Consider the following 12,702-nt stretch of genomic DNA (forward strand, 5'->3'; position numbering starts at 1 on the left):
ATCTTATGTTGTTAGTTAAAAGAGGAAGGAATCCCATAATTCTATATATACACATATCTCGTATCCCACATTGCTTAAGAAAATAAAGGAAATGAAACTTTAGGTCTATATAAAGGCTTGTTTTGTAAGTTTTATTTCCACATTAATTGGTGGAAAAAAATTTATAAAAAAAAAAGTTGCTACCATTTTGGTTCTATACAAAGGCCATTCTTGTAAATTTAAAAAAAAATTGGCCTATTTTGTAATTTGTTTTAAAATGGCCTTTTTTGGAAATTTAGTCTTTGGAATACAAGCAAAAGAGTGTTGATTTGGAAGCGCTTTACTAAAAAGCTTTGACTTGAATGTGTGTCACAGGTTAGAGAGGAAAAAAGTGTTGAGCTGGATGTGCTTTTTTGACTTTCCCTTGAAAACGACATTAGCTCAGTACGTTTTAGTAAAATTGGATAATTCCTTTATTTTTAAAAAAATTTGACCCATTTCCGTAATTTTTTTAGGAAATGGGCCTTTTCTGGTCAATTGGTCGTTGGATTTGAGTTATAAGAATGAAAAATGACCTAGTATTTATAGCAAAATAAAATAATTGTTGGGCTCTTTTAAAATTTTACCGTTGCCTTGTTTGAATTTTGACTATTAAAAAAATCACTGTTGGAGGAAAGCGCATATAACTCGACACGTTTTTTGTAAAATCAACTTATTTCTCTAAATTTTGAAAAAAAATTATTTTGATCAATTAAAAAAAACTACATAATTCTATAATTTAACCTTATATTTGAATCAATATTTAGTGATCTTGATTCCTAAATCCAAATTTAGGAAACGAAAAAAAAAATTATAAATACCTGATCCGAGTCCACCTATTATTAGTATTACCTCTGATTTTGTGAAGTAAAATCCAGTAATCATGAGATTCGAATATTAATAGCCAGAGGTTTTTTTTCTATCTTAATATTACAAAATTTAAATAAAAGACGGAAGAGAAAAAGAAGTGTAGACAGGAAGCTCCTGAGCCAAGTTGCCCTCCACTAAGTATACTAACATGAATACATGATGGAAAGCACGTGCTTCAAGCTGTTTAATATTATAGACAACCAATCTTCTCATTCTCTTTTCCTTTTTTAAACAACATATTTGTACATATATTTAGGTGGGTCAGTGGAGTAGTAAATCTTACCAATTTAACTCATTTATATATATAAGGTCTTTAATTAATCAATCTCGGGTTAGCATAATAAGTAGCATCGAATGAAATACCAATTCTTTTAGTTATTTTTGTTAGTACGTGTTATTGTTGTATTTAAGAAAAAACAATAGTTATCACATTATTTTTAGTTATTTATACATTTTTTAATATTGAAATATACGCATTTGATACTTCTATTTAAATTGACGAGAAATTATGAATAATTTTAAGTATTATAAAAAATATTTAAATTTTTTTACTTAGTGATTATAAGCTCTTATAGTCATTTCTTTTTAAGTTTTAAATAGGAGCAAAAAGAAAAAAATGTAAACTTCAACCTAAAAAGAAAAGAATTTTTTTTGTCTAAATTCAATCTCATTTTTCAAAAGTTTATCAATACCAATTAATATAATATAAAAAAATCAACAAATGAACAATTAATTCAATAAATTAACTCCACTCAAATTAACTAACAAAATTAAATATAAATTAAAATCACACATATAATAAAATTTGAACATAAATCTCCCATGTTTTTGTACTTCATCCTTGTGGTTAAAATTGTTTGGTATCAACATTTTGATATTTAAATACTTTCATATACGGATAATATCGCTAATATTTCCCCGTATTTCAAATTGTGGCTCGGCTGATGGGTTCGGCTTCTCCTCCCACCATTGACCAAAAGTCAAATCAACAAAACCTCTAATTTCCAATCATAATAAGACACGTAAGTTTTCAATAATTTGACCATACAACATCTCATATTCTTCTCTTTTTATGTAAAGTCACAGTCTGTATATGATCAGAGTGAAAATACTTAAATTTCTTTTCTTCCTAGTGCTTCGAGAAGCCATCAAAAGAAAGTTCTCTCTTATCTTTTTCTAGGGTTTGCTTCTGAATCTGAAAACTCCAACTTTCCCTCTTGTTTTCTTGTCTTCCAAACACTCCTTGGTACGACTAACACAAGCGATGAACCTAAAGTTAACGGTAAGTTCGTGAAAAAAAAATTAAAAAGAAAAGAACAATGAAATTTTCTCCTTGTCAACTGATTTTCCTTCTTTTCCAATGCAATAAAAGAAATAAAATCTATTGTTCTTATCCCTCAATTTCCTACAATTTTAGTTTTTTCTGTTTTCTGAAATCTGAACAGTAAACCGACAACGTTTAACTCAAATCTGTCTTTTTCATAGGTTTAGTTTATTCTGTAGTTTTACTTTACTCTCTTTTTTTTTCATCCCCCGAAAGATATGCTAATAAGATCTAAGCATACTACCACTCGTAGAAAATAAAAGAAAAAGTGGCAATTTTGGAGAAAAAAGTTTGATTTTGTTTTCATTTATTTGACGATTAATAATGGGTTTAATCTTCACTCATTGTCTTGTTTATAGATTTGTAAGATCTGAGAAGCAAAATTAAGCAATTAAAAGGAAGGGGCGGAATTGATTTAAAGAAAAAATATGATGTCAATGCAAAACTTGGGCGAGATTGACATGGAAAATTTACTCCCAGGCAAAATCAGGAAACGAGGGTGTTCATCTTCAGCTTCGTCGTCATCATCAATTATGCAAAACTACAGATTCAAGAGGGCGATTCTAGTGGGCAGCAAAAGGGGTGGATCCAGTACCCCCGTGCCTACATGGAAGCTGATGATGAGATCGCCTTCAATGGCGTCAATGCTACGAGCTATGGAGTCTCCTAGGTATGCAGGATCACAAAGTGGGAGTAAATTGAAGGGGCAGCAGCAGCAGCAGCAACAACAGCAGCCGGTTTCGGCCAGGAAGCTGGCTGCGACGCTGTGGGAAATGAATGAGATACCGTCGCCTAGAAGAAAGGAAGGAAATGTGGAGAGGAGGAAAATGAAAGAAGGGAGAGAAAAGGGAGCAGCTGCTAGGTCGGTTCATTCGGGTTCTTTGCCTCCTCACTTGTCTGATCCTTCTCACAGCCCTGTTTCTGAGGTCGGTTGTTTTTTCCCTTTCCCTTTTAATTTCTTTTTAGAAAAAAATAAATATATTTTAAAAAATTGCATGTTATTTGTCTTCACCATGGGAATGGAAATTTTAGGAAAAAAGGGTCATTATCAGGAAAGTGATCGCTCTCAAGGGATTTTTTATTTTTTTGGAATATTATGGTTCTTTTGTTCTTTTATTTGTTTTCAAGGAATGAGCAAATAGTTGGGGTAGGTTTGGTTTATAATGTGTATTCAAGATTTGACCAGTTGATAACTAATCTATTGAATTTTGTGACTTTTGAGTCTGAGTGCTGTGTTTGTAGTTTTTGCTTTTAGCTTTTAAAGACTCCTGAATTATCACTTGGATCTCCTTCTTAAAGAAGCACGTAAGATTCTGCTTTTGATGAAAGTACATTTTGATCAGAAAGCTGTAATACTAAAAGTGTTTTAGGATGTAAACCCATCCTCATCAAAACACCAAGTTTCTATGAAATATTGTAGGGTTAATTGCAGTGCTGCATCAAACCAGGCTTAAATTTCACTTTTAAATGATACATTTCTCAATAAGAAAATGGTGCTTAGCACTTCAGCAGAAGTTTGTGATTTAAGGATTTAGACTTACTGGTTTTTTGCCTAGTTGACAAATGTGCTCAAATTTAGTAGCTTGATGATTTTATCTCTTAGAATGCCAAGTACTCAAATTTAGTAGCTTGATGTTTTCCACTCCAAATATCACTCGTCTGTAATTGATACTGTTTCCGACTGCTAAGCCTCAAATACATGCTGCCAAAATCTACTGCTATTCCTTTTTCAGTGTAATGATAACCTAACCTATTGATTTTGCACAGTATATCTTTTTGCTTGGATAAATGATTTTGGTGTTATATTGATTCCTCTTCAGAGAATGGATCGATCTGGAACTGGTAGTCGCCAGAGAAGAGCGTCATCTGTTTCCCACAGGCTTAGGCATACTGACAATAATGTTGGAGTGTTGGATTCAGTTAGCAATGCCAGTTTAATGGAGGTATTCCTCTTGGATTTTGGAAAGGATGCAATTGCTTTCTTTCTCACCATTTCATATATAGTTTTTAAGTACAGAATACAAGGTAGAAGAGAAACTATTCTATTTTATTTTGAATATTTTTATGAATGTTTATGTATTTTAATCTTCTTTAGCTCGCCATCATTTCAGAGTTTGCTAAGGTGTAGGGTAGTTGAGATTATGGTGAGTGCAAAGGAGATTAACGATCTTTATTTGGTAATGCAGATTGAAACTAGATCTCATGCCCAGACTCCCAAGGGATCAACTGTTGGTGTTAAGACTCGTTTGAAGGATGTCAGTAATGCCTTGACAACATCTAAAGAACTATTAAAAATTATCAACCGCATGTGGGGTCATGAAGATCGTCCCTCGTCAAGTATGTCCCTTATTTCAGCTTTACATGCTGAGTTAGAGAGAGCTCGTCTTCAAGTCAATCAGCTTATCCAAGAGCAGCGCTCTGACCAGCATGATATCAACTATTTAATGAAGTGTTTTGCTGAAGAAAAGGCAGCATGGAAAAACAAGGAGCAGAAAGTTGTCGAGGCTGCTATTGAGTCTATTGCAGGTGAACTTGAGGTGGAGAGAAAGTTGAGGAGACGTTTTGAAAGCTTAAACAAGAAGCTTGGGAAAGAACTAGCTGAGACTAAGACATCTCTTTTGAAATCAGTGAAAGAACTTGAGAGCGAAAAAAGGGCCAGGGTTGTAATTGAGCAAGTATGTGATGAACTAGCCAGGGATATCAGTGAAGATAAAGCTGAAAGGGAAGAGCTAAAGAGAGAGTCTGCCAAGGTTCTTCAAGAGGTTGAAAAGGAAAGGGAGATGTTGCAGTTAGCCGATGTGGTGCGTGAACAGAGAGTTCAGATGAAGCTCTCTGAAGCTAAATATCATCTTGAGGAGAAGAATGCAGCTGTCGACAAACTGCGGAACCAACTCGAAAATTTTCTAGGTACAAAAAGAGAGAACGAAAAAGGGCGCTGTTCTCTAAATGAACCTAACAGTGAGGAGATTGCTGCCTATTTAAACAGAGTCCATTTTGGTTCCCATCCTAGTGAGGAAAATGACGAGGATGGAGAAGTTGAAGATGCAATTGAATGTGAAGAAGACTCGGCTGAAAGTGATCTCCTAGAATTAAATATGGACAACAACAGCAGCAGCAACAACAAAAACTACAAGTTGGTGTATGCTTTTGCTGCTCGTGATTCAAGAGAACCTCAAATAAATGAAGACATCACAGGTAGAAAATCTGCCTCTAGCAAATTACCAAGGAGGAGTACTTCTCTACAGAGGAGCATATCGGACGGAATTGACTGGGGCATGCAGAAGGACAGGCATCAAGATTCTGTTGATAATGATTTAGAGTGGAATAGATTTACTGAATTGGAGAAGCAAGTAGAAACAAAAGGTTATGGAGATGAAATGCATGGATATAAAGCTGTAAAGGGTCTTAGGGAACACCTTTTATCTGGTACAAGGGCTGGTAGGGTTTATGCTAGTCCAACATGTTCTTCAAGAGATATCAACAATGTAGCTCAAGAGAGGCCACCTTTGGTGCCTGGTAGTGTTCCGAAGTCGAGGCTGGCAGAATCCAGGAGTGAAGCCAATAATGCTAGGAAATCAAGATGGTGAAATACAATTTTGTTGAGTATATGCTTTGTTCACTATTATCTAGTTCCCTTCTGACCTTGAAAAAGTGAACTCTGGGCAAGGGGAAGTAGTTCCAGATCGAGCTTGTTAGATTTGACAGCAAGAAGATTCAGGATTTGGATAGAAACGAGTTTCTTTTTTTCGTTGGTTACTGCTTTGTGTGATGATTCCTCTAGAGGTGCTCAAATTGCAATGATCGCTACTCAACATGTTATGTACCAGTAATTGGACCATTGATATGATCCAGCATCTTTTGTAGAGCCCTTTTTTTTTTTTTTGTTCCTTTTTACTTAAAAGGAATCTATGCTAATTGAACCAGTTTTATCCTGTGCAAAGTCTTGCGGTATAATTGAAATGTAAAAAAAATGCTTTAAGTGTTCAAAATCTTCTTCTATACCGCCTTTGTCATTTTAAGTAATTGAATAATTTGGCAATGGCGACCAGGGATCTCTGTATGAATTTACAGACCTTTTAGCGAGTTATGCAGAAAAAAATAAAAGGTAAAAGAGATTCTGTTGGGATCAATACTTAGGATCAATAGAGGAAGTCTCGTTGGCACACACATTTTTGACACTCACAAATTGAGAGGAAAACAGATATGGCAATAAAAGATATTAGAGTTGTATGATTTAAATTTATGTTAAAATAAAATACAAGTGGTAGGATAAGAATATCTGCGAGAGAAAAGATGAGGGCTGAAGGCCGCAGCCAATCACAGATCCCAAAAAACCAAAATATTGGATTGGGGTCGCAACCAGAGGTGCAGGGGTCGAAAGCCCCTGCAATAAGGTACAAGCTATACAAGTGAAATCCATTCAGAAGTTTACTTCTTCTATTTGATATTTGATTAGAATAAGGTGTTTTAACTTTACTACATTACTTCTAATAGACATGGTCTTTACTCTGCCCTTGGTTTTCCTGTGTGTTCTATTTTGCCTCTTTCTTTACAATTTATTGTCATTATCGACTTTCAATTTTTACAAAAGGATTGAATGGATAGGTCTCATTTCAATGACCATTGACGGCATTAATGGCTACCACTTTATATTTCAGTAAATAAAACTTCATTCCATTCATTTATCGAACTATACAAAAAGCCGTCTCTATACATTGGGGCATACAGAATGTTGATAACTTACCTTGGTGTTTTGTAACAAGGGAGGCTGACAATGAACCATCCACTGCATTTTTCAGAAGATCCTTTTAAGATCAGCAATTATGAAAGTCTAAACTAACTATTTTGCTGTTAGAAAGATATGAACTCAGTTATAGATCTAAGATAAATCAACGAAAGCTGCTGTCTTCACAGCAGTTTGATAAAGAACAAGGTTGGGTTAGTTTGCAGACCAACCAACAGAATCCGGTCCCATACCAAGTCCCTACTTCACCAAATTCTAGCTTTGCTGGAGTTGTCTCTTCAAGATCTAGAAGAGTAAGAGAATGTGTCTATGAAGTGAGGTTAAAGTATCTGCATAGATGATCAATGTTGAAAAATGTTATCCGGTCATGGAGATAAATATTAATAGGAACCTCACCTAGATCAGCTGATATAAGGGACTCTCCTTGGTAATTAGCTCCTGCCAAAATGGTCCCTGAGGGTGAAACAATAACACTGCCCCCACTGCATACTATTGTGTCCAGTAGGTCACCATTTGAATCTCCGTCTATGCATTTGAGCGGCAGAGAGTGGTCTTTTCTGCAACAGAACTGATTGGCAGATAAAACAAAGCACCTGCCCTCTATGGCAATGTGAATCATGGATGCTCGCCATTCTTCCCTGGCATCAGCAGTTGGTGCACAATACATTTGAATACCTGTGAATACGGTGGACTAAATTTAAAAAAAGGAAAAAGAAAAGAGTTTGATGTTTGTAATGGAAAAATGGCAAGCTCTAGTCAGAGAAAGAAATATGTGATAACAGCAATGCTAGATCATCGTTAAACGATGTGCACAAAGAAATGCTGTTTGTCTATATTGGATTTGCAGGGTGAATCTAGTAGAAAGCCATGAACAAAACATAATTTATCAAGGATTCCTCAACTGGCAACAAACAATAAATTCTACCTTTAGCATACAATTCAGTTCTCAAAGATAGGATCCTATTGTCCAAATAAAGAAGGCCACCAACTTTCCCAATGGCTGTCCGATATAATGGCAATGATGATTTCTCTCCAGAACACCATACTACACATTCAGATGCACTTCGCATTAGCTTCCGATGTTTTCCGAGATACTGTCCCACAAGATCAAAAAACAGAATCGTGCTAAAGAGATAGAATCCGTCTTTCTCCACTACTCCCATTACTAAATGAACTTTATATCTACATGAAATTTTCGCAAGTCTATCAACTCCAGGACCTGTGTACATAAAAATAACCAATATAAAATCACAAACAAGACGAATAGGGCATCTCAAGTTCTGCATACAACATAATAGATCACAGAAACAAGAAACGATTGCAGCATCATCCATAGATAGACTAACTAACAAGTGCATCAAGTGTTAGAATCTGCTAAACTTCCAACTCAAGGTCATGTTTAAACTAGAAAGTTCAATTCTTTTCATTCTTGGACAACAATGTCTGAAGGTAAATTAATCTGGTATTAATTACTTTCATATACACATATGGATCCTATAAATCTGTTTGAAAGGTGAAGAGCTGGGACCTGCGACCTCAATGGCAGAAGCATGATACTTGGGAAGCTGCTGATTATCTTCATTTGGAGACTCAAAAGGACAGCCCCTTGGATATCCACCAACAAAGGCTTCTGGGAAAACAACTAACTGTGAACCATATGCAGCTGAGCCAGCAATTAGCCTCTCTGCTTTATCTACTCATTAAAAATAATAACAACACTCTCAATTATAAATAAATAAAAAAGAAAAGAAAACTGAGCTCACCATGATATGGGTAGGGACAGTTTCAAATAAGAAAGGGGGAAGGGCCCAGCTAGATTTAAACAAATTTCCCACCACAACCCCAAGAAATAAGACTATTGAGTCAAGTGGGGTACCCAGTGTGGCGGGAGTGTCAAAGAAAACAGTGGAAGCTTGAACCACCGTAGCCCTCACTCGACCCTTTTCCATGTAGGCAGGGGCAGAAGCGAATAATAGAGTCGGATGGGTGATGGGGTCGGGCGGGACTAAGTCGGGGCGGGTTTGTTGAAGGAGCCATTGAATGGTTCCGCCGTTGGTTCGGTGACCCATTTCCCGGGTCAAGCGGAATAGACCGGAACAGCAGGTTAAAGGTATCCTGATCCGCCGATCACGACCTTCTACTTTGATGTGGCGATCGCCCTTATAACGGCGTCGTTTCTTGGACTGTTGTAGAGAAGTGGGTCCACCTTCTTCTGCATTTTCTGGGAGGAAGGATCTTTGTTCATTTTCTTCTTCCTGTTGTTGTTGGTCCACTGATTGAGTTTGGGAATCCATTTTTGGTTTCTTTTTTTCTTTGTCTGGTTTGTTTCTTCGTTATTCTCGCCGGAGTTGTTGTTGTAGTAGTAAATAACGATGTCTGAATTCGCAGTCGCTTGGTAAAAATCAGTCTCCGCTTTAGTGGGCTTTAATGAAACGAAAAATGCCCCCTTTTTTCCTTTTTTTACAAAGCAGCAAAACCCTAACAACTAAATAATTTATTACAACTCAAACTCAAGTCATGCTTAAAATAATAAACACCTTTAATTATTATATCATTAATATTTATTGAGCAAGAAAGAAAAAATATTTTTTAAAATTCTATCCACTCCTTTTAAGAGAATGGCTAAACTACTTACAATGTTTAGAATTAGCCATTACCCTCACAACTCATAAGTAGTAAGATAATGCGTTTTAATACACTCGAACTTATATTGATTAATGCTCATGCCAATTAAGTTAAAACTCAATAAGTAAGAAAAAATTATTAAAAGTATATTATTCAAGTAATATATATTGAATTTATCCATTTAAGGTATTTTTATTTAGTTGTAGCCTATTTCATCACATAGTTTGATTTGTAACACTAACATTTGTTAGTTTATGATAATATGACATTAATAGTCAATTAGACGATAACATGTGATAATCTCTTATATAATAATTAAAAATATTAATATTAATATATATCCTTCACATTAAGAATAAACTTAGACAAATTATTGTCTTGATGTATTTGATATGAATAACTATTTATCTAGATACATTCTAAAAATTTTTTAGTAATTTTATATATTTAAAATCATTTAAAAATATCAAGTTATTTATATTATTATTTTAAAATTTTAAAATATATAAAAACATTTTAAAAATTTAAAAATATAAATTAATAAAAAAGTATAAAAAATTTACAACTAAAATGAATCAAACATATTCAAATCCATCTAAATAACCATTTGTTCATATTCATTCTAGATATACTTAGTAATTTTATATATTTATAAATTTGTATATATAAAATTTATATACTATATGTAAGAGCCCAATTTTGCCTGGGCTTAATAATAAAACAACAACAAAAAAAAAAAAAAATAGTCTATTTAGAAGGCTCGAGAGCCCAAAAAAATTTATTACAAGCCCAAATATAAAGAGAGGCCCAATGGCCCAAAATTCTAATCTTTCAGCAGAAACCCTAGTTGCTCTAACCTCCTGTTGCGCCGCTCCCCGACATGTCAGTGAACACGGCACCCAAAACCTTCCCCCTTGCACCAAAACGGCAGCAGCAACCCTGTTAACTTTCACCGCCTCTGCAAGAAACAGAAAAAAGGAAAAGAAGTAGAAACAAACAATCGAAAAAACATATATTTTAATATTATTTCGGTTATAAAAATTGACCTTTGTAACACGCAAAAAAATCAAATACAAAAAAAAATAGAGTTTTAAAAAGGTAGCTCTTTTATTTATTTATTTATTTTTCTTGTAACACCCCTAACCCATATTCATTACCGGAACAGGGTTACGGAGCATTGCCAAAATTTACAGATAAAAAAAAACATTTAATATCATTTGTAAATCATATTAGAAATCAATCATATACAATCATATTGCCCCTTATTTAAGCCTTCAAGGCTCAAAACATACATTAGAAACAGGTCGAGACTAAATTGGGTACTTAGAGAATTTTTCGCAAAACTTTAAAATTTTCTAAGAGTGCAGAGGCACACACCCATGTGGTTAGGCCGTGTGGGTATTCGAAGTAGGGCACACGGCCGTGTCCCAACTCGTGTCCGTACCCATGTAACTCTCTGACTTGGGTCACATGGCCAAGTCACACGCCCGTGTGTTAGGCTATGTGTAAGTGTAGGGGTCACACGACCAAGCCATACGACTGTGTGCTAGGCCGTGTGATCAATTCTGAGCATTATGTTTTGAAATTTTAAAGATGTAGAGGACACACGGCCAAACCACAAGCCCATGTGCTAGGCCATGTGTCAGACAAGGCTTAGAAACACGCCCGTGTCTCTGCCCATGTGGACGAAATAAGGCCATTTCTAAGTCATATTTCTCACCCATTTGGTCTTCCACCTACATTAACATTTTAACATAGTCAATATCCAATCCAAGACATTTAAACTAAACCAAAACCAAGTCATAATCATGTCATATACCTCATTTCTCAACATTCAAATTTACCAGATTAATCAAAACATCTATTTGCTTACTTATACCAACTATACTATCTCATCTCATATATCAATATGCCTATAACTTATCCATCACTCAACCACATCAAACACAACAAACATGAAGAAGCCACACATATATATACATAACAAAAGTATGTCCAACTCAAACCATTCCAATGGCTATTTATAACCAAAACACATATTTGTTATCAATGACTCATTTGCACCTATACATGTCATTATATTAGTAGTTCCTTACATATACCGAAATGAGCTGAAGGATAGTGTGATGATGCTCCGACCAACTTCCAACCACTTCGAGCTTCTGAATTACTATAAAATAGGAAAAATAATACAGGGTAAGCATATTATGCTTAGTATGTTAGTATGACGGGAAATTAACTTACCATTCATTTACATTTAATGTAACAGCTCATTTTTAGTGAAATTGGAACAGTGGTTTTAGGACTACAAATCTGAGTTAGAAAAAAATTGTTTTAATAATATTTCATGGTCTGCATTATGATAGGAAAGACGTAAGAAAATTTTGTTAAGAAAATTTTACCAATGACATGTTTAATTATGGAAAGGACAAAATTGCATAAAATGCAAAAGTTGAGTTCTAGTAGCTATGAATATCAAATAGCTATGGAATTAAAAACTTGAGGTCCTTATATGGTAATTAGACCATTAAGAAAATTTAGTAGATATTTTTGATGATTTGTCCATGAAAAATGAGAAAAAGGAAATGACTAAATTGGAATTTGAAATAAATAAAGATGATAATAGCCTAATATCATCTTATTTCATCATCTTCCCCAAAATTTCTATGGAAACCCTAGGAAAGAGAAAGAAAATCAAGCAAGCTTAATTAGGTAAGGAATCATGTCCCGTTTTTAGTAATTTTCATATTTCCAATATCGTAATAACTTAATCTATCTATTTTGGGGATCAATTTGTAAAGATATTAAAGTATTAAAATTTTTTCATGGATAAATATGCTGAAAATTTGAAATTTATGGTAGAAAATGAAAGGTTGTTGATAGATAAACAACTTTTGTAAAGTGAATTATCATGAAATTGTGATTTAGGGATTAAATTATAAATATGTAAAATTCATGGAATTTTTTTATCTTTATGAAATATATGTGCTATAAATGTTATATGTAAAAATTGGTTAGGCTTGGAATAAGAATTAAATTGCATGAATTTCATTTTCCAAGCCTAGGGACAAAACCGTCATTTATGAAAAGTATAGGGGCAAAATGGTAATTTTACCTAGGA

The 12,702-nt window shown here is 34.4% G+C and overlaps 1 protein-coding gene and 1 pseudogene across 1 annotated transcript; one reads left to right on the plus strand and one right to left on the minus strand.

Moving 5' to 3' along the window:
- The first annotated feature begins 1,941 nt into the window (after positions 1-1,941).
- On the plus strand, positions 1,942-6,201 carry LOC108457650 (uncharacterized protein At5g41620). Its single transcript, XM_053027298.1, has 4 exons — positions 1,942-2,170; positions 2,572-3,138; positions 4,033-4,155; positions 4,399-6,201. The coding sequence occupies exons 2-4, from the start codon at positions 2,641-2,643 to the stop codon at positions 5,797-5,799; spliced, it is 2,022 nt and encodes a 673-aa protein (XP_052883258.1). The 5' UTR covers positions 1,942-2,170; positions 2,572-2,640; the 3' UTR covers positions 5,800-6,201.
- A 657-nt stretch (positions 6,202-6,858) lies between these two features.
- Positions 6,859-9,250, minus strand: LOC108458448 (bifunctional nitrilase/nitrile hydratase NIT4B-like; annotated as a pseudogene).
- Positions 9,251-12,702: the final 3,452 nt, after the last annotated feature.

Source organism: Gossypium arboreum, chromosome 4 (genome assembly GCF_025698485.1).
Source record: "Gossypium arboreum isolate Shixiya-1 chromosome 4, ASM2569848v2, whole genome shotgun sequence".
In the NCBI taxonomy this organism is placed as follows: Eukaryota; Viridiplantae; Streptophyta; class Magnoliopsida; order Malvales; family Malvaceae; genus Gossypium; species Gossypium arboreum.

Coding starts and splice junctions, on each gene's coding strand:
- LOC108457650 (XM_053027298.1), top strand. CDS start 2,641: ATGATGTCAATGCAAAACTTGGGCGAGATTGACATGGAAAATTTACTC. Junction 3,139..4,032: donor CTCACAGCCCTGTTTCTGAG/GTCGGTTGTTTT, acceptor ATTCCTCTTCAG/AGAATGGATCGATCTGGAAC. Junction 4,156..4,398: donor GCAATGCCAGTTTAATGGAG/GTATTCCTCTTG, acceptor TTGGTAATGCAG/ATTGAAACTAGATCTCATGC.